Below are 22,294 nucleotides of genomic sequence, written 5' to 3'. Positions count from 1 at the left end.
AAACGAAGCGCACCGATTGCCATCCCACCATCGATCTACATTCTAGCCGGCAGGAGGCAGTTCGGGGAGATTAGTAGTCCCGAAGAAGAGGAGAATCTGAGTGTGTGTCTCTGCCCTAAATGTAAACCAGAGTCAAATCTGGATACAAGACTGTCGTTGGGTAACAAGTATCTTAATTAAGACACCAAAGGAAGAATTTTAATTACTCAACAAAAAAGATCGTAATGCTTAACCTCCTGTAAAGAAAGTTTTCTGGATTGAGCTGAACGTCAACATATTTCCATAGGTTAACTGAGGTATGATCATAGCCAGGCCCTCTATTCCCATTATCTGACTCCTTCCTTGGGTTATTTCCATCTACTAAACAGACAAAAATGTGTGTGAGCTTTGCCTTGTTTCATGGTATAACAGATAACAATCACAAGTGTTTTCTTCCTGCTTCCTTTATAGCCAGTGGCATATGGTTATGTTTTTTTGCACTAATTATGGCGCTTTCATTTGAATGGGCAGCAAGAAATTCTTAAGATTTTCATTTTAGCTGGCGGAGGGCTGGGGGAAGGCAGTTCGGGTCAATTGTCGGCCCGAAGAAGAGGAGATTTGTCGATGGGGCGACTAATCTCCCTGAATCTGCTCGTGTGGCCTGACCCTTAAGGTGGCAATGCATCGGCCGAAAACAGCTGCCAAAATAACCCCTTCCAAACAGAAACAGAAGCTTACTGGCACATATGTGGAGCCCTCTTGACATTTGACTGAAAACCAGCCAGATATATAGGGGGAAATTCATTAACGGGCGAAAATTCGCCAGCGACGGCTTCGCCGCTTTCACCACACTGCGCCAGGCGCAACTTCGCACAGACGACACTAATTCACCAAGTTGCAAAGTTTTGTCACCAGCGCCGAAGGCTTGCGAAGTTGTGCTAGCGTTAGATAATTTGCATACGGCGTGGAACCTTAATAAAATTATATAGAGTTGTTATATTGCCCTACACATGTGCCCACAGTACACTTTAGGTGCCATATGTTATCAAAAGTAAGGGGGAAGGAGGGTACCCCAAAAAAAAATTTGATCTTTTTCAGCCAATCACCCTGTAAAAAGTAAAAGACACCAGCGTTTTTTTAGGACTTAGAAAAAATGTCGAGGAACTCCTATCTACTCTATTGCACTTCGCCTGGTCTGAGATGGCGAAGGTAAGTCTGGCGCAAGAGGTAACGTTCAGGAAAATCCGCATCTTAGTGAATTAGCCTAGTTACGTCCATTCGCCAGTCTGGCATTAGAGTGCAAAGTTGTGCTAGAGTCTATCTCCTTCGCTAGCGTAATTATGCCAGCGCCCGTTAGTAAATCGGCTAGGTGACGAAATGACGTCACACTGGTGAATTTTCGCCAGTGTTAGCCACTTCGCCCTTTAAATTTCCCCCATAGTAGATAGTTTAGAAAACCCAGTCAGCCGAGGACTGTATTGCTGCATTGATACTGATGGGTTACACCAGTGATCCCCAACCAGTAGCTCGTGAGCAAGATTTTGCTCTCCAACCCCTTGGATGTTGCTCTACGTGGCCTCAAAGCAGGAGCTTATTTTTGAATTCCTGGCTTGGAGGCAAGTTTTGGCTGCATAAAAACCAGATGTACTGCCAAACAGAGCCTCAATGTAGGTTGACAATCCACATAGGGGCTACCAAATGGCCAATCACAACCCTTATTTGGCACCCCAAGAACATTTTTCATGCTAGTGTTGCTCCCCAACTCCTTTTACTTCTGAATGTGGCTCACAGGTTCTAAAGGTTGGGGATCCCTGGGTTACACAGACCCACATATGATTCAACCATTGATCACAACTGAAGGACCTGAATCATTACTGTTATAGACATTCTGAAGCTTTAGACTTCACAATGTAAAATAACTGCACTACATTAATGTATTGTTTAGAAATGAAACTGATTAGCAAATGCTGCTGAATAATATCATATGCAGGTATGGAACCTGTTATTCAGAATGGTCGGAACCTGGGGTTTTCCGGATAAGGGATCTTTCTGTAATCTTTCTGGATCTCCATACCTTAAGTCTACTAAAAAAATCATTTAAAAATTAAAGAAATCCCATAGGATTGTTTTGTCTCCAAAAAGGATTTATTGTATCTTAATTTGGATCAAGTACAACGTACAACTTTTATTATTAAAGAGGGAAAGGACCCCGGCTAGAAAATAAATCGGCAGTGGGGTGGCACTCGGAGCGTTTCGTTTTTCCAAAGTCGCCCGAAGTTTCCTTGTGAGGCAACTTTGGAAAACTAAGCGCACCGATTTCGATTTACATTCTAGCCGGCGGGAGGCAGTTCGGGGAGATTAGTCGCCCCAAAGAAGAGGAGATTTGTCGCCGGGCGACTAATCTCCCCGAATCTGAGCGTGTGTCTCTGCACTTAAGCTGTGAATCTAAGTTCTCCCAAGAGACCTGCTTACCTTGAACTGTTACAAAAGTATCTAAGTATCTATTCTGGGCTCTCTGCCAAAAGCCAATTAAGTTAGAAACGTTGTATCTTGTTCTGGCTGTTCAGCGCAGGAGATCAAAGAGAAAGTCGGGACATTTCAGTAACAAATCTGGGACTGCGGGCTGAGCTGTCAAAATCGGGACTGTCCCGCGAAATAACCGGACAGTTGGGAGGTATGCAATAATAAGTAACAATAAGTGCATTATTAGAAATACAATTCACATAAATATAAAATATAATTACAATACAGATTAAGTGCTCAGAGTCAAGGAGACACAAGGATGGAGGACCCTATCCCGTAGGGCTTACAGTCTAAATGTTTATCCAGTAGTGTTACATCATTCCCTCCTGGATCTTTTTTTTTCAGTTTTACTGCCTCTTAAATCAAAGTATATTTGGCATTAGAGTGCCTTACTACTTCTGCCCCCTTCCCCCTTTCAGACTGGGGGCATATAGAGTGTGTACATAGAATCCTCTCTGTAACTTCTTAAATCTTCTGGGCTAAAGAGTCCAAGCCAATGGGCGCTGAGTGTAATCTAAACATGTATAGTGCAGGGGGGAGTTGAGGAAGAGATTAAAGCAGGGGTTGGGGGGGTTGGTTTGGGGAACAGGACAGCAGAGGAATGTGCACATGCAGCATATTGAAGCCTAGTGTTATAATGTGTTGAGCACATCCATGGGAACACTCCGGCGGCTATGAGAGATCCAGCTATGTACTGGGGTTTTCATACAGTCCCATCACACAGCTTTTTTGGGGCATCAGAATTTGCAGGGCCCCGTACAATGAAAATTTTCTGGGATCCACTACAAGAAAAAAAACAAACATTGGTGGCATGGCTTTACAAGTTAAAAAAAAACATTGGTGGCCAAAGACTGGTACAAGTAAAAAAAAAAAACCTTGGTGGCCATTTCCCCCCAAGTTAAAAAAAAAAATTTTGGCCAAGGCCCCAAGTTAAAAAAAAACAACAACAGTGGGCAGAGCCCCCTAAATTAAAAAAAAACATCAGCAGCCAGGGCCCCCCAAGTTATAAAATAACATCAGTAGCCTGGGCCCCCCTAAGTTAAAAAAAATAGTGCCCAAAGGTTTTAAAAAATTGGTGTTTGGTATGACTCGGCTCCTCTGCTCAGTGCAACTCGGCTCTTACTTCAGCGCAACTTGGCTCCTACTTCTGCGCAACTTGGCTCCTACTGCATCACAACTCGGCTCCTACTTCAGTGCAACTTGGTTCTTACTTTGGCGCAACTCTGTTCCTACTTCACCGCAACTGGGGTCCTACTTCAGCGCAATTTGGCTTCTAATTCGGCCCAACTCGGCTCCTACTTTGGCTCAACTCAGCTCCTACTTCAGCAGTTGAAGGGGGACCCAGCTAATCCAAGAAACGCAGCATGGTCAGACAGCCCTTAACATATAAAAGCCATAAGGCCTGGACAATTTTCCCAACAGTGCCCCCCTGGCTATAGTTATCAAAGTCTGCAACCCCACCACTATCCTGACTGTAAACTGCCATATTGTAAAGGGGAAATAAAGCACATTTAGAGACTGCTCTGTAATGAAAAGCAGATCTAGCAATGACTGACCATGACTGAACCCTTTGGGGCAAATTTACTAAAGGGCGAAGTGACTAACGCGGGTGAAGATTCGTCATTTCGGTACTTCACCGATTTGCTAACGGTCGATGGCGTAACTTCGCTAACGATAGACTCTAGCGGTACTTTGTTCCCTAACGTCTGGTGAATTTGCGCTCTGGCGAATGGACGCAAATTTACTAAGATGCGTATTTTACTGAACGTTACCTCTTGCGCCAGCCTTGCCTTCGCCACCTTAGATCAGGCGAAGTGCAATAGAGTAGATAGGACTTCCTAAATAAATTGTTGAAAAAAGTCCAAAAAAACACTGGCATCTTTTCCTTTTAAAGGATCATGGGCTGAAAAAGAGCTGGGCTTCCCCCCTACATTTCCTAACATATGGCACATAAACTATACACTGTGCTCATGTGTAGGGCAATATAACAACTTTATTTTATTTTATTAAGGTTTCCTGGGATTGTGTAATGTAACTTCCCGCCGTATGCAAATGAGACAACGCTAGCGTAACTTCGCTTTGCTTGTCACAGTAACAATAGCGCAACTTCGCCAGCATTAGGTGCCCTGGACGCAACTTTGGATATTAGTGAATTATCGTTGTCCTGGCGAATCTACGGCCGGCAAAGTGTTGCGATGTGAAAGAAGCCGTCGCTGGCTTTGTGTTCTAGTATCGGGAGAATGCTCTGGGTCCTCCTTGTCTCAGAGACCCATAGAAATCAAAATTGGGGCAACCGATCCCTCTGGCACCAAAGATCCCTCCCAAGAATCATCCTGTGAGGCTGCTACAAGGGCCCATTCCTCCACAAAGGGCTCCAGCATAAGTAAAGGCTTTGTAAACAAATTCTCATTTTTTTAAAAATAGCAATAAAATCATTCTTGTAAACAGTTTTGTACCCGCAATACCATTAACTCCATGAGAGCCTATGACACAACTGCATTGTCAGACAGGAAGAGTCATTTGGTAAATTCCCTGGATATAAATATATAAAAACAATTTGTGATAAATGTGGGTGGCTGAAATCTCACTTCTACTCAAACTCTGGTCCTCCGTTAACTCTCCGTGCAGTTTGATGTCTCAGTCTTACAGTATGTCTCGTTTATGTCTCATTCCTTGGCAACAAAAGAATCCTAAAAATCTGTGTTAGAAGAGGCAGCACCCACCTTATGTCTGCTACTCCTTAGCTCATTAAAATGCTTGACCCCGTCCCTCTCTCACATCTCCACATCTGCTTCTTGTTATGGGGTTCCAGGATGGATGGGCTGTTCCCAAAGGGTGAACACATTGGGATTATTGTTCATTAGGAAATAGTAGGCAGGGAAGATGGAGAGATGCAGGTGGTACCGTCTAGAATTGGGTAGCAAAATATTGAAGGCTATCTATCATCTATCTTGTTGTACCCCTATGACTTTATTTCAAGCCACTTCTTTTCCTCTCACTCTGGGAAGGGACTGTGTCTATCAGTTACTATAGACCCACTATCTCCCTACAATACCTGCTATCTCACAGTCCCTTCCCAGAGACTATTATCCTGCTGTTACTATAGGCACCATCTCTCCCTACTATACCTGCTATCCCACAGTCACACTCCCTTCCCAGAGACTATTATCCCACTGTTACTATAGACACATCTCTCCCTACTATACCTGCTATCCCACAGTCACACTCCCTTCCCAGAGACTATTATCCACTGTTACTATAGGCATCATCTCTCCCTACTATACCTACTATCCCACAGTCATACTCCCTTCCCAGAGACTATTATCCACTGTTACTATAGGCACCATCTCTCCCTACTATACCTGCTATCCCACAGTCACACTCCCTTCCCAGAGACTATTATCCCACTGTTACTATAGACACCATCTCTCCCTACTATACCTGCTATCCCACAGTCACACTCCCTTCCCAGAGACTATTATCCACTGTTACTATAGGCATCATCTCTCCCTACTATACCTACTATCCCACAGTCATACTCCCTTCCCAGAGACTATTATCCACTGTTACTATAGGCACCATCTCTCCCTACTATACCTGCTATCCCACAGTCACACTCCCTTCCCAGAGACTATTATCCCACTGTTACTATAGACACCATCGCTCCCTACTATACCTGGTCACAGACACAGACCCTTCCCAGAGACTATTATCCCACTGTTACTATAGGCACCATCTCTCCCTACTATACCTGCTATCCCACAGTCACACTCCCTTCCCAGAGACTATTATCCCACTGTTACTATAGGCACCATCTCTCCCTACTATACCTGCTATCCCACAGTCACACTCCCTTCCCAGAGACTATTATCTCGCTGTTACTATAGGCACCATCTCTCCCTACTATACCTGCTATCCCACAGTCACATTCCCTTCCCAGAGACTATTATCCCACTGTTACTATAGGCACCATCTCTCTCTACTATACCTGCTATCCCACAGTCACACTCCCTTCCCAGAGACTATTATCTCGCTGTTACTATAGGCACCATCTCTCCCTACTATACCTGCTATCCCACAGTCACAGTCCCTTCCCAGAGACTATTATCTCGCTGTTACTATAGACACCATCTCTCCCTACTATACCTGCTATCCCACAGTCACACTCCCTTCCCAGAGACTATTATCCCACTGTTACTATAGACACCATCTCTCCCTACTATACCTGTTATCCCACAGTCCCTTTCCAAAGATTATTATTCCACTGTTACTATAGGCACCATCTCTCCCTACTATACCTGCTATCCCACAGTCACACTCCCTTCCCAGAGACTATTATCCACTGTTACTATAGGCACCATCTCTCCCTACTATACCTGCTATCCCACAGTCACACTCCCTTCCCAGAGACTATTATCCACTGTTACTATAGGAACTATCTCTCCCTACTATACCTGCTATTCCACAGTCACACTCCCTTCCCAGAGACTATTATCCCCACTGTTACTATAGACACCATCTCTCCCTACTATACCTGCTATCCCACAGTCACACTCCCTTCTCAGAGACTATTATCCACTGTTACTATAGGCACCATCTCTCCCTACTATACCTGTTATCCCACAGTCCCTTTCCAAAGATTATTATCCCACTGTTACTATAGACACCATTTATATAACTGTACTTGTACATGCAGTATTGTGCTGGCTTATAATGCATTAGTAGCACAGCCGATAGTGATCACACAGCAGTAAATAGAAAATGAAATAAAACATTTCTGGAGGTGTCGGCTCCATGTGCAGAACTAGTGCCGGAGAGAAACAACCAATTCCTGGTGGGTTTAGTAATATGAGCCTGTCATTGTAGTCCTGCTGGGCCACTCGATCTTGATCATGTTGCATTGTGACCTCCTCATGGTGGTCTTGTAATGTGACCCTGGGCCTGGAGTTTCTCTTTATCAGGAGGGAACCCTGTGGGTTGTTTTTTTTTTTTCCTTTTTTGTTCTCCTCCTAATCCCTGGCCTTGGTCCCGTGACCGTCAAGCGATGTATTAGCTTTTAATCACATAAAGCTGGCTCTTGGTGGCTGCATCTGATGATGTACTCAGCACCCACATTCCTGGAGAGAATAGACAACTAACAGCAAGTGCATCCAGGTAAAAGCAACACTGGCTGTTTTGGACCTTACGACCCCAACCCCCTCCAGTTTTTCCTCTGGTCCTATGATGCTGAACATGTTACCCCCCAACTTGTGTGAACTACAAGTCCCAGATTACAATTGGAAATATCCCATGCCCCACACCCCACTCAACTGACCAATACAGAGCCCAGCATTACAGAACTGCCCAGGTCTGGATAGGGTTGCCACCTTTTTTGGTAAAAAATACCGGCCTTACTATATATTTAGATTTTTTTCCTATTAATAACATTGGGGTCAAGTATCATTTTTACTGGTTAGGCCGGTAAAATACTGGTCAGGTGGCAACCCTGGGTCTGGATGAAACTCAACATAAACCCTGGCATTTCAGAGGCCCAAACAGAAATAATTGTGCATTGATTTTGGACAGGGCCGCCATCAGAAATCACGGGGCCCCATACAGCAAAATAGTCTGGGCCCCCTGGTCCCACTCAAGCTGACCCAAAGCCCACCCCAGATCCAGTAAAAAAGCTTTCGGGTCCTTCCGATGGCTTCGGGTTTTTTGGTGTGTTGTAGGGTCCTTTCGTCAGCTTCGGGTCTTTTTAGAAGCTTTTGGGTCCTTCCAGTGGCTTCAGGTCCTTCCGGTGGCTTCAGGTCCTTTAGTCAGCTTCGGGTGTATTCGGTGGCTTTTGGGTCCTTTCGTCAGCCTCGGGTGTTTTCAGCAGCTTTCGGGTCCTTCCGGTGGCTTCAGGTCCTTTCATCAGCTTTGGGTGTTTTCAGCAGCTTTCGGGTCCTTCTGGTGGCTTCGGGTCCTTTAGTCAGCTTCGGGTCTTTTCTGTGGCTTTCCATCCTTTCGTCAGCTTCGGGTGTTTTCAGCGGCTTTCGGGTCCTTCCGGTGGCTTCGGGTTTTTTAGTGTGTTTTGGGTCCTTTCGTCAGCTTCGGATCTTTTTAGCAGCTTTCAGGTCCTTCCAGTGGCTTCGGGTCCTTTAGTCAGCTTCGGGTGTATTCTGCGGCTTTTGGGTCTTTTCGTCAGCCTCGGGTGTTTTCAGCAGCTTTCGGGTCCTTCTGGTGGCTTCAGGTCCTTTCGTCAGCTTCGGGTGTTTTCAGCAGCTTTCGGGTTCCTTCCTGTGGCTTCAGGTCCTTTTGTCAGCTTTGGGTGTTTTCAGCAGCTTTCAGGTCCTTCCGGTGGTTTGGGTCCTTAAGTCAGCTTCAGGGCTTTTCGGCGGCTTTGGGTCCTTTAGTCAGCTTCGGGTGTTTTCATCGGCTTTCGGGTCCTTCTGGTGGTTTCAGGTTTTTTTGGTGTGTTTTGGGTCCTTTCGTCGGCTTCGTGTCTTTCCACCGGTAGCGGCTTTGAGCAGCTTCCGATTCTTCGAAACCTAAGGGGCCCCCTTTCACTCTTCCGCCGGGCCCGGTACAGCTGTACCCGCTGTGTCCCCCTGATGGCAGCCCTGATTGTGGAGCTGACAAAATGCAGGATTCTTAATATTATATTGGTACCAGTGTTAGAACCAAATCAAACTTTGAATGTCTGTTAATTAGTTACAAGGCAAACAGAGGGGGGGGATATATAATAAAGGAGTGGCACTATCATTATCATTGTTTAGCAGTACACAAAAGCCATGAATATCTTGTAAAATAAATCCTTATAAACGGTCACTAGTGATGTCATCGGTTATAAACGGTGAGTAGTGACTTCATTTATGTCACATGACTCACTAAACCTTGTGTATTATAATAAATAAAGTACCTCTTGTTGGAAAATATAAGTATATTAGAAGTAACCTTGGCCCTGTGCTTTTATATGGTCATGGAACGCCTCTGTGACTTTATTTACTATATACTGTACGCTATATATTGGCCTCAATGTCTCTTCACTATCTCTACTAATAGTCCTTTGCTTTCTCTTGTCCTCCATGCATTTAAGACCCAGTTCATGTTCATTTGGTCCAGCTGGCCAGACTACAATGGCATCCCTCCAGGCAAGGGAGTAAGTGGGAGTAAGTGGGAGTACGGTGGTTTGGTACTATCAGTAGTGTGCACGACCTGATCCAACCTGGTGACATATCATATCACGGGTGGTTTATCTTCCCTTTAACTTTTAGTATGTTATAAAATCTCCAATTCTAAGCAAACTTTCAATTAGCCATCACTTTCTCTTTTTTTATTATTTTTAAATGATTTGCCTTATTCTTCTGGCTATTTCCAGCTTTCAAATGGGGGTCACTGACCCCATCTTAAAAAAAATTAATTTCTGTAAGGCTACAAATGTATTTTTATTGATACTTTTTTACTCCTCTTTCTGTTCAGGCTTCTCCTATTCATAGTCCAGTCTCGTATGCAAATCATTGCATGGTTGCTAGGGTAATTTGTACCCTAGCAACCAAACTGCTGAAATTGCAAACCGGAGAAATGCTGAATAAAAAGCTAAATAACTCAAAAACCACAAATAATAAAACTTGTAAACCAACTGCAAATTGTCTCAGAATAGCTCTCTCTACATCATACTAAAAGTTAATTTAAAGGTGAACAACTCCTTTAAATAGGATAACAGGCTATAACCTACTGTGCACTCGAAACTTATGTGTGGGATCTGCCATACTGTTTGCCTTAGAAAGTACAGTACAGCATTGCTATAACTTATTACTTGCACAACATACTTTCTCTGGATATTTACACACAGAAATGATAGCTTACAAACTTTCTCTCTGCCAATGCATTCTTTGTAGAAAACCATAAAGCAGCTCCCCCTAGTGGTCAAATAATTGATGGCTTTGTGCAATATGATAGCACAAACAGAAGTGAATTATACATTGTTAAAAAAAGTAAGTAGGTCCATGGGAGGAAAGTGTCAGACCTGTGACCCTCCAATTCTTGGAATAACCCTAGTAACCTAACAGAGGATTCTTGGAGTTGCTGAAGGGGCGGGATTTATGGCATCACTGGTGAAGGAATAGTAGACTAAAGGTGGCCATAGACGCAAAGATCCGCTCGTTTGGCGACATTGCCAAATCTGGGGTAATCTGAACGTTCGGCCGCATGGCCAAACTATCAGATTACAATGAGAGCGCAATGGGCTCCGGCGGGAAGGTCGGGACAAAATCAAACCTGTCCGATTGACCAAACGACGATCTCCGTCGGACGAAAAATGACGGGACTCTCCACACACGGTCCGAAAATTGTACGAAAAATCCTCGATTTGTACGATAGGATCTTTGCGTCTATGGCCATCTTAAAGGCCGCCATACACGAGCCGACAAAAGCTGCCGACAGACAGAGTCAGCGGCTTATCGGCCTATGTGTTGAGCTCCCCGACTGGCTTTCCCGATCGATATCTGCCCGAAAGTCGCCCAGATCTCGATCAGGCGGGTTAAAAAATCCTCTGGAGAACCTTTGCAACAAACAAGTTATCCTTTATTGTATTGCACTACATGTTTCGGATCCAGATGATCCTTCCTCAGGTGCTAGTGTTAACTAGTATTATATTGCTACTTGTGAAGATTGAGGAGTGTGGCGACTCTTAACTCTGTGTGAGGAACCTATGATACGGAGAACGATAGGAAGCATTTACTAACTTTTGATTTCTACTGGGTTAAAAAATCCTGTTGGATCGCGGCCGCATCTCTGTGTATATGCTGTCCCGCGTTCTGACCGCCCGTTCTCCTACATTATGATCCGATCGTTGGGCCCTAGGATCAGCCCGATATCGCCCACTTCAATGTGGGCATATCGGGCAGAGATCTCTACGTCTATGGCCACTTTAACTCTGCTGAAAGTCAAGACACTGACATATCTGTGAATGCCCCCACATACGCTTTTCATTTGATGTATCAGCTTGCAGCTGCTGATATTAATCTTCATTTAAACTAAGTGATTGAAGAAGCTAAAATGCAGTTTAACATTCCCTGCATACCTTGTGCCTATTGCACAGAAATCTACTTGTGTAAGCATTGTATAGGGCTGGGCTGTTTTTAGGTATTGGAGTGAGGGTACACTGTCACAGTCAGGGGGTTAAAGCTGTCTGCATGGACTAAACTACTAGTCACAGTATGGGGTGCTTTCATCCAAAGTCTACTTTTTTATCATGGCAACATATGCAGCCCCTTTGGATATATTGAGCTGTATTAAATGGGCCTGCTCAGTGTAGGGTTGCTACCCAGCAATTTCCTCTGTAATAATAAAACAGTAATAATAAAACAGTACCTTGATCCAAGCTAAGATATAATTAATCCTTATTAGAAGCAAAACCAGCCTATTGGGTTTATTTAAAGGATAAGTGACTGTAAAATTGATGAGGGTGCTATTCTAACAACTTTTGCAATGTTCATTCATTATTTATTCTTTTTTAATAACAAAATATTAATGGATACATGTACTGTTAATATGAATGAATTTTGTAACAACAGCGCCACCTGCTGGTCATTTTCCCACCCGTCTGACCTCCAAGTAGTCAAGGAAGTTGTCAGGAGAAAGAAAGAGGCTGCTCTGATGTTCTTCTGCTTATGAAAGACTTGACAAAGATTTCTAATTTTCTTCCTAACCAGAATATCAGAGCAGCCTCTTTCTTTCTGCTGACAACTTCCTTGACTACTTGGTGGTCAGACTGGTTGGAAAATGACCAGTAGGTGGTGCTGCTGTAACAAAATGTATTCATGTTAACAGCACATGTATCCTTTAATATCTTGGAATAAAATAAATAAATAACAAATGTACATTGCAAAAGTGCTTAGAATAGCACTCCCGCCAATTTTACATTCACTTGTTTTAAAGGTTTGCTTATCCTTTCATATTAACATGATATTCTAGTAGACTTAAGGTATGAAGATCCATTATCCAGAAAACACCAGTTTGCGGGCATTCTGGATAACAGGCCCAATACCTCTGATTATAAATGCATAAATGTATGTTTCTGCAGAATGGGTGACATGCTAAAGATTAAAGGGATACTGTCATGGGAATTTTTTTTCCCCAAAATGAATCAGTTAATAGTGCTGCTCCCGCAGAATTCTGCACTGAAATCCATTTCTCAAAAGAGTAAACAGATTTTTTTATATTCAATTTTGAAATCTGACATGGGGCTAGACATATTGTCAATTTCCCAGCTGCCCCAAGTCATGTGACTTGTGCTCTGATAAACTTCAATCACTCTTTACTGCTGTACTGCAAGTTAGAGTGATATCACCCCCTCCCTTTTCCCCCCCAGCAGCCAAACAAAAGACCAATGGGAAGGTAACCAGATAGCAGCTCCCTAACACAAGATAACAGCTGCCTGGTAGATCTAAGAACAACAATCAATAGTAAAAACCCATGTCCCACTGAGACACATTCAGTTACATTGAGAAGGAAAAACAGCAGCCTGCCAGAAAGCATTTCTCTCCTAAAGTGCAGGCACAAGTCACATGACCAGGGGCAGCTGGGAAATTGACAATATGTCTAGCCCCATGTCAGATTTTAAAATTGAATATAAAAAAATCTGTTTGCTCTTTTGAGAAATGGATTTCAGTGCAGAATTCTGCTGGAGTAGCACTATTAACTGATTCATTTTTAAAAAAAATTATTTTCCCATGACAGTATCCATTTAACCAGTTGTGCATCTCTGAGGTTTACCCCAGGTATGTGCAGCCAGGAGGGAACAGTACAGAAAAGCCTCCATTTTTGTTCATACGTTATATGTGTGTATTTCTCTGTAGTTTACATAAGGATTGTTTATCTCTTCAGCTACGTCAATGGCCACTAAAACCCTTGAACTGTTTATAGGTGAACTACTTGTAGCTGCATTCAGTTAGCTTCCATTGTTCTAAAGGGGATATTTATACTGATATAACTGCATGTTCTTTGGCAAAATTGCTTTTTTTTACCTAACAGTATCTCACATATAGAATGTTCTCAAAAAAAATAAAATATCTGTGCTTTCTGTATCGCTTCTGATATTTATTTTTAAATAGTTGCAGAGACATAGATCCTTTCAAACCGGACTCTTATTCAAATCAATGGCTGAAATTGCAAACTGGAGAGCTGCTGAATAAAAAGCTAAATAACTCAAAAGCCACAAATAATAAAAAATGGAAACCAATTACAAATTGTCTCAGAATATCACTCTCTGCATCATACTAAATGTTAGTTTAAAAGTGAACAATCCCTTTAACGTAACAAGGTTCATAAGGGAGTGGAGTTGGCAACATAAAGATGGATGGGGCATTTTCTACAGGTTGAAGGGTAAGTTTGGAGTGGGCATTGGGGTGAATTAGTGGTGGAGCAATTTAAAATTCCATATTTACAGTATTCAGTCCTACCTTCAAAATAACAGGAACCCATGCAAATAAATGTATATTTCAGTTGTAGAATTATGCAAAACAAAAACCTACAGTTTTGGAATGGAATTCCTGTTAATTTGGTTCGGATTTGTTCCATCTAAGCCTATTTATATCCATTCTCTGATCCTTCCCAGATGAATGTGGGAAAAGGGAAAGTGTTTAATGGATGTGAAGGTTAGCGAGTGTTGTGTAAGGCTGATTACAAACAAGGTTTACTGGAGAATGAATGGAATTACAGTAGGAAGGCGTTATTATGGCTCGATAAACTGAAACCTGAAAAGGTCATGTGGCCTTTAAAGTTAACTTTTAGTATGTTGTAGAATGGGTAATTCTAAGCAACTTTTCACTTGGTCTTCATTTTTTTATAGTTACTTTAATTATTTGCCTTCATCTTCTGACCATTTCCAGCTTTCAAATGGGGGTCGTCTTAAAACAAATACTCTGTAAGGCTACACATTTATTGTTATTGCTACTTTTTATTACTCATCTTTCTATTCTGGACCCTCCTATTCATATTCCAGTCTCTTATTCCATTACTGGGCCCACAGCAAATTATTTTTCAGGCCCCCAAAATGTGTAGAGTTTGAACTGTTTTACCAATATTTATTTAACTTTCTGTATGAATTATGGCCTCATGGGGGTCCCCTATACCACCTGGGCCCCCCCCTGCAGCCGCAGAGTCTGCTTGCTCTGTAGTTATGTCCCTGGTTGTTAGGGTAATTTGGACCCTAGCAACCAGATTGCTGAAAATGCAAAGTGGAGAGCTGCCAAATAATAAGCTAAATAACTCAAAAAACCACAACTAATAAAAAATTAGAAACAATTGCAAAGTGTCTTAGAATATCCCTCTCTATATCATGCAGAAAGTTAAAGTGGACCTGTCACCCAGACACAAAAATCTGTATAATAAAAGTCATTTTCAAATTAAACATGCAATGCAATTTCTATTATTTATTAAAGTATGCATAGCTGTTTCAAAATCTCAGCTGTCAATCAAATATTGTCTGCCACTCCTCATAGAGGCGGGGCAGACAATTACTTTCACTTTCCATTCAGCACTTCCTGTGCTCTCCACATATTCCCCTGTTCTCTTTACCATTTAATTGTGTAGCCAGGTCATGGGGATGGACATCAGGTCCCCCATTCTGGTGCACAAACAAGATTCTGAGATGATACAAGGCTTGTCTTAATAACAGTGTCCACAAAATGGCTCCTGCCTACTTGCTGTAATTATGAATTCCCAGACTGAATGAAACAAGATTCAAATAGTTTATACAGTGTAATTAAAGTTCATTTTGCTTGACTAATGTGATTAAATAGGATTTTGAATCATTTTTTTGGGGTGACGGGTCCCCTTTAAATGTCAGGGCTCTGCATTGTATGATCACCCTCTACTGCTCTCCCTGTGTGGGCAAGTGTTAGTGGCCACTTTTCCTTTGCCCTTGCCAGGTAAGTGCTGCCAGTTCTTTGTATACAGACTGGCATCCAAACCTGGCACACGCCCTGTGGAGCTGGGCAAATCCCACACACGGGAAGCAGCTAAAATAGAGTATGTTTTATCAATAACAGAGAGAAAAAGAGATAAAAACAATGTGTGAGCAAGGCCAACCAGAAACGGAGCTATGGGCTTATTTACTAAGCAGCGGCTTTGAAGTTTTAACCCTCTGCGAAGAGGAGATGCATGCAGAGAATGGGGTGTGTGTATTCTGTGAAGCCACAGCTGTACCTGTTATACAAATGTTATATACTTGTTGGCTGGGATATAATCAAATCATAATATAATAGCAATGAAGCCTAAAGACCCTGTGCCCCTCAGTACAAATACAATTTATTGGGAGGCCACGTCACATCTGGACTATGAGCATCAACATAGGCAGCTCTGTGTCAGAAAGGTGTGGTCTATAGATCCAGCAATGGTTAAACTTTCCCCCTAAAAGGGAAAGTAAAGTCTAAAATAGAATAAGTCTAGAAATGCTGTATTTTGTATACTAAACATAAACATGAAGTTACTGCACCACAAGCCTAATCAAACAAATCATTTATGCTTTCAAAGTTGGCCACAGGGGGTCACCATCTTGTAACTTTGTTAAACATCTTTGCAAGACCAAGACTACGCACATGCTCAGTGTGGTCTGGGCTGCTTAGGGATCGTCATAAATGATCAAAACAGGGAGACAAACAAAGCTGCTTGAGTTCTGCAAGGCTGGGAAGTAAGGCGGGGGCTCCCCCTGCTGTTCATAAGTATGAATGTTTCCCTGCAGAGAAGTTAGGGACCGTCTGACAATTCCTATCCACAGCAGTAAATGAAGGAAGAATTTCACTGCATACAGTCAGGTTTCTTATAAAAAACGGTGCACATTTTTTAATTAAAGTATATTGGAGATAGGTTTCTATTTCATTAAAGAAAGTAAAAACAGGATTTTATTTTTTTGCCTTAACATGCCCTTTAACCCTTTACAACATGTTAAATCCTTATACTATATCATACCTCCCAGCATTTTGGAAATAGAAAGTGGGACAAAAAGATTTTGAAAACCAGGACAGTTGGGAGGTATCCTACATGGCTATTTTGTGTTAAAACTTCACCCAAATAACAAAAAAATTAATACAGGCATAGGATCAGTTATCCAGAAACCCGTTATAGAGAAAGCTACAAATTATGGAAAGGCCGTCGGCCATAAACTCAATTTTATCCAAATAATACAAATTTTTAAAAGTGATTTCCTTTTTTTATGGCATAGTAAAACAGTAGCTTGTACTTGATTCCAACTAAGATAGAATTAATCCTTATTGGAAACACAACCAGCCTATTGGGTTTATTTAATGTTTATGTGATTTTCTAGTAGATTTATGGTATGAAGATCCAAATTATGGAAAGATCCGTAATCCAGTAAACCCCAGGTCCCATACCTGTATGCTTTGCACGATGAACAAAAATGTAATTCTAAGCAATTATCTATATTATCTGCCCCTTTCTGTTCTCTGCACTGCTTCTCCCGACTCTTAATTCAATGTAGCAAGTGTCAACTCTCCTCCAGTGCCTACAATACCATCCATGCTTCTTCACCAGTTGCCTGATCACAGAACATGGAGAGCTGGTTCATGCTGTTTTCCCTGTGGGTGTCTCACTGCAGTAAGTGTTGTATTTTTGTTTCAGGACATGATATCAATGGAGCCCTGGAGCCATCCAACATTGATACCAGTATCCTAGAAGACTACATCAGTAAAGAGGACTCGTCAGAAATGTGAGTACATTGGGCAACTTTGCCTTTCCCCATTGGCTTCACTTATTTGCTTTCTCTGCCAGTTTCCTTTCATGCCACCTGCAAGGGAATTCATAAATTGAGATTCCACATTAAATTAGGGATGCACTGAATCCACTATTTTGGATTCGGCCGAATCCCCGAATCCTTGGTGAAAGATTCAGGCCAAATACCGAACCGAATCCTAATTTGCATATTCAAATTAGGGGCAGGAAAGGAAAAAGTGGCCTCCTTGTTCTATGTTGTTTTCCAGAATTGTACAGAGTAATACTGTTCTGGAACAGAATTAAAGATTTTGCTGCAAATTCGATAGTGGTTGAAGTTTCTCATCCCTAACGGCTCGCTAATCATTTTCTGGTCTCTGTGGGGCAAATTTATTAAAAAAATGTAAATTTGAGTTTTGGAAGCTCACAGTTTTGAGATTTATGAATTGAAAAATAAATCTCAAATTGGAATTAATAAAATCACCAGATATCACCTAGGGGCAGATTTATCAAGGGTCGAATTTCGGAGTACAAAAAAACTTCGAAATTCGACCATCGAATTGAAAACCGAATTTGGCAATCGTACGATCGATTAAAAATTGCTCTATCGAACTATTAAATCGTTCCAATCGTTCGATTCGAATGATTTTAGCATACGATCGAAGAATTTTTATTCGATGTGTGAAGACTTTAAAAAAGTTTGTAGAAGGTCCCCATAGGCTAACATAGCACTTCGGCAGGTTTAATTTGGCGAAGTATTGAAGTCGAAGTTTTTTTTAAAGAGAGTACGTCGATTATCGAATGGTCAAATTTTCAAATGATTTTTACTTTGAATCAAAGTCTAAGTAAATTCGAAGTCGTAGTATCCTATTCGATGGTCAAAGTATCCAAAAAATTACTTTGAATTTCGAATTTTTTTACTTTTGAAAATTCCCTTGAATTCACTTCGACCCTTGATAAATCTGCCCTCTAGAGTTCTGTGGGAGGTGTATTTTGACAAGCTTTTAAAAAAATGTTTCTAAATAGTCACATGGTCATTTTTTCCCGCAACCTAACACATTTGAGTTTTTCAGATTAAAGTTTTTTCATAAATACAGGTATGGGATCCGTCATCCAGAAACACGTTATCCAGATAGCTCCGAATTACAGAATAGGTGTCTCCCATAGACTCTATTTTATCCAACTAATCCAGATTTTTAAAAATGATTTCCTTTTTCTCTGTAATAATAAAACAGTAACTTGTACTTGATCCAAACTAAGATATAATTAATCCTTATAGGAAGCAAAACCAGCCTATTGGGTTGTTTAAATGATTATGTAATAGACTTATGATATGAAGATCCATATTACGGAAAGAACCCTTATCCGGAAAACCCCAGGTCCCAAGCATTCTGGATAACAGGTCCCATACCTGTATTGCAAGAAAAAGCTTGATCAAAGTTTAATTGTTACTATTTCAAGTATCTGTGATCTATTATCCAGAATTCTTGGGTTTTCCAGATAAGGGTTTTTTTCCTCCGTATTTTAGACTTCCATGCCATGTCTGAAGAAAGAACATGTTTCAGGCATAACTTAAAATTTTATATATTTCTAAAGAAATCTGAAGTGTCCTGTATGACTATGTTGTTAATGATAACAACGACATTACCTGCTGATTCCAATAAAGCTGTGTTTTTGGTGACCAAATTGGTAGGACACTTGTTTGTCCTTGACAACCAAATACTTACACATGAGCGTAGTTGAAAATAGTTGTTTTTTTTTTTGCCAACAACAGTTTTCCTGAATAAAGTGCCCCCTTGTGGTGCAGTATTGTATATATTGTATTTGTCCTTGTTTCTTGCAATGTTGAAGTTTGTATATGACATTCAGGGGCACATTTAATAAGGGTCGAATATCGTGGGTTAATAAACAAATTCGACCCTCAAAGTAAAATCCTACGAATTAGAATATCGAATTCAAAGGATTTACCGCAAATCCTACGATCGAACGATCGAAAGAAAAATCGAACAATTTGAAGGATTTTAATCGATCGATCAAAAAAACCTTCGAAAAGTGATGGGGAAGGTCCTCATAGGCTAATTTTGTACCTCGGAAGGTTTAAACTACCGAAGTAGATAGTCAAGTTTTTTTTTAAAGAGACAGTACTTCGTCTATCGAATGGTCGAATAGTCGAATGATTTTTACTTCGAATCGAAGTCGTAGTCGAAGGTCGTAGTAGCCTATTCGATGGTCGCAGTACCCAAAAAAATCCTTCACTCAAGCTTAGTAAATGTGCCCCTCAGTGTCAGACTGGCCCATTGGGATACCAGGAAAACTCCCGGTGGGCCCAGGGGTCAGTGGGCCTCTTGCTTCTGCCCATTTGGCCTATTTCATGGCCATTCCCTATTTCTTTATGAGAACAAAGAGGTTTAATATGGAAGAATATAGTATAGTATGTAGAGACAATAGACTAGGAGAATAAAGTGGTTGAGTGAGGAGAGGCGGTATAGTAGTTTGGAAAGTGGGCCCTCAGCCTACGGTTTTCTGGTGGGCCCCTGGCATCCCAGTCCGACACTGATGACATTTGAAGTGCTGGTTTTTCCTTAAATAATTGAATATATGCAAAATCCTGAGACTGGCAGAAGGCACTACTATGGCCCTGGCACACAAGCCTGTTGAACTTAAGCTGACCATACACTAATAAATTCATTCGTTTTACAAGGTCGGCAAACAAGCAGAACTTTACCTGATTTTGCCACTCATGTTCTGGGCCATGTTTAGCTGGTCCAATCATTTAGCCTCCAAGTCAACAACCAGGTTTTAATAGGGGCCTGCGCAGACACCGTGGAGGAGGACTTAATCTGCATTGAGTCTTTAATACAACTGATATCCACCTGTTCCCTTATTTTACAGCTGTTTCCCAGATATTCCTTCCTCAGTCAGTTATGCCAGCCCTCAGCCTTGTGGGTCCTCCGGAGTTCACCTGTCCAGTGTCCTTTCCAATGTTGGTCACACAGGCAGTATTAACTCAGGCGGGGTCCATCACCTAGGTCAGCAAATGGCAGTACGGCCGGGTCCAGGGCCTACATGCGGGGGGCCTCCATACCCTCCACACCTGAACTGCAATAATAACAATGCCATGCTCAACCCCAAAGGATATCCCATGTGCATGAGCAACCAAGGCCTTCCCATCAAGGCAGAACCGAAAACCAGCTATGCAGCCGGGTGAGTTGCCTCTTTCCCATTAAAGGGAAAGTAAAGTCTAAAATAGAAAAAGGCTAGAAATGCTGTATTTTGTATATTAAACATAAACATGAACTTACTGCACCACAAGCCTAATCAAACAAATGATTTATGCTTTCAAAGTTGGCCACAGGGGGTCACTATCTTGTTACTTTGTTAAACATCTTTGCAAGACCAAGACTGTGCACATGCTCAGTGTGATCTGGGCTGCTTAGGGATCGTCATAAATTATCAAAACAGGGAAACAAACAAAGCTGCTTGAGTTCTTCATGGCTGGGAAGTAAGGCGGGGGCTCCCCCTGCTGTTCATAAGTATGATTGTTTCCCTGCAGAGCAGTTAGGGACTGTCTGACAATTCCTATCCACAGCAGTAAATGAAGGAAGAATTTCACTGCATACAGTCAGGTTTCTTATAAAAACGGTGCACATTTTTTAATTAAAGTATATTGGAGATAGGTTTCTTTTTTCATTAAAGAAAGTAAAAATGGGATTTTATTTTTTTGCCTTTACATGCCCTTTAAACACTTAATTTACACCCCATTTCTGCCAATGGGTATTAAATAATATGTGAATTTATATACTATTGTCAGTGCTGGTGATTTTATGCCTTTAGGCAGCTGTGCAAGGTAGATTTGTGAATTTTGAGGTTGTAATGTGAGCATAGAAAAAAGGAATTGGGGTAAACAACTGACAATGCTACTGGTGCCATGGACCTAATAGTTATTTGGCAAAAGAACAAAGAAAAAGGGAAATGCTGTGACATGAATAGGAAGGTGCTAAACTAGATACCTAGACCAGTTACATGAAACTTTTTTCTTCATTTGTCTTTTTAGCACTTTACCTGACTCTCCCCCGGACTCTGGATCAGAGGCGTACTCCCCTCAGCAGCTTAGTGGTAAGGGCCTTTACGGTTATTTCCTCCCTATTACAAAAGGCGTTGCTTTGTTCGCCATTATTTTCCATAAGGGAAAGAGACAAACGGGGGAATGTAATAAAAGCCGGTAACGGAAAAACTATTCTCAATGCCTTTGCACAAAAGTAATATAGCTTTTGCGAACCCGGAAACTGTTTAGCGACCACTTCCGACAGTGGAAGCCGGTTTGCGAATTTTTATAGTTTGCGCCAATGCGCAGTAAAGGTAATAAAACTTCTTACTGAAAAAGTCATTATGTTTGCTCCAAAAGATTACGCACCTTCAAGCACTTCTTAAGTGTGCGCAATTAAATTTCGCAATGCAATAACAGTTTAAGGAACAATATTACATTGTGACTTTTTATTTTTATTGGTGTGAATTGTTTTTCTCTTTGCGACTTTTATTACATTCCCTGCCCCGGCATTCCAGATGACAATGGGCTTTTTCTTTCTTTTCTTTTTGATTGTAATTGCATCCACTGTCTTAGGTAATTTTAGTTTGTTTTTACTTATCTCTTCATTGAATGTTATACATTTTTGATAATAACATGCTATTGTGTTTAGTGCAGCACATTTTCTTCAGCTGCATAATATTTGCTGTCATTTTGATTTCATTTGTTTAATGTAAAAATCAAATAAAATATTTCAAACATTTAATTACATTCCCCCCAAAGAGACTTGTCAGGAATAATTCATGGGTGAGAATATTGTTTTCTTTTTATTGTCAAAAGAGGAAGCAGTGTAGCAGAACCTGGGGTATTTAATGGAAAGGCCATTTGTTAGATTAAAAAATAATTCTAATGCAATGATTAGGGAGGCACCGAACCCACTATTTTGGATTCAGCCGAACCCCCGAATTAGGGGTCGGAAGGGAAAAGCATTTTTTACATCCTTGTTTTTTGACAAAAAGTCACGTGATTTCCCTCCCCGCCCTTAATTTGCACATGCAAATTAGGATTCAGATT

General features: G+C 41.5%; 1 protein-coding gene across 4 annotated transcripts in view; it reads left to right on the top strand.

Moving 5' to 3' along the window:
* myrf.L (myelin regulatory factor L homeolog) overlaps positions 1-22,294 on the top strand; it is a 93,815-nt gene that overhangs the window by 48,358 nt on the left and 23,163 nt on the right. For 3 of the 4 annotated variants that reach the window (NM_001094290.1, XM_041589359.1, XM_018256832.2), the window contains 3 exon segments: positions 17,107-17,194; positions 20,089-20,400; positions 21,251-21,312. In NM_001094290.1, coding sequence (NP_001087759.1) covers positions 17,107-17,194; positions 20,089-20,400; positions 21,251-21,312 — 462 coding nt within the window. 4 annotated transcript variants of the gene reach the window in all.

This window comes from Xenopus laevis, chromosome 4L (assembly GCF_017654675.1).
Source record: "Xenopus laevis strain J_2021 chromosome 4L, Xenopus_laevis_v10.1, whole genome shotgun sequence".
Taxonomy (NCBI): Eukaryota; Metazoa; Chordata; class Amphibia; order Anura; family Pipidae; genus Xenopus; species Xenopus laevis.
This window is presented reverse-complemented; position numbering and strand designations above follow the sequence as displayed.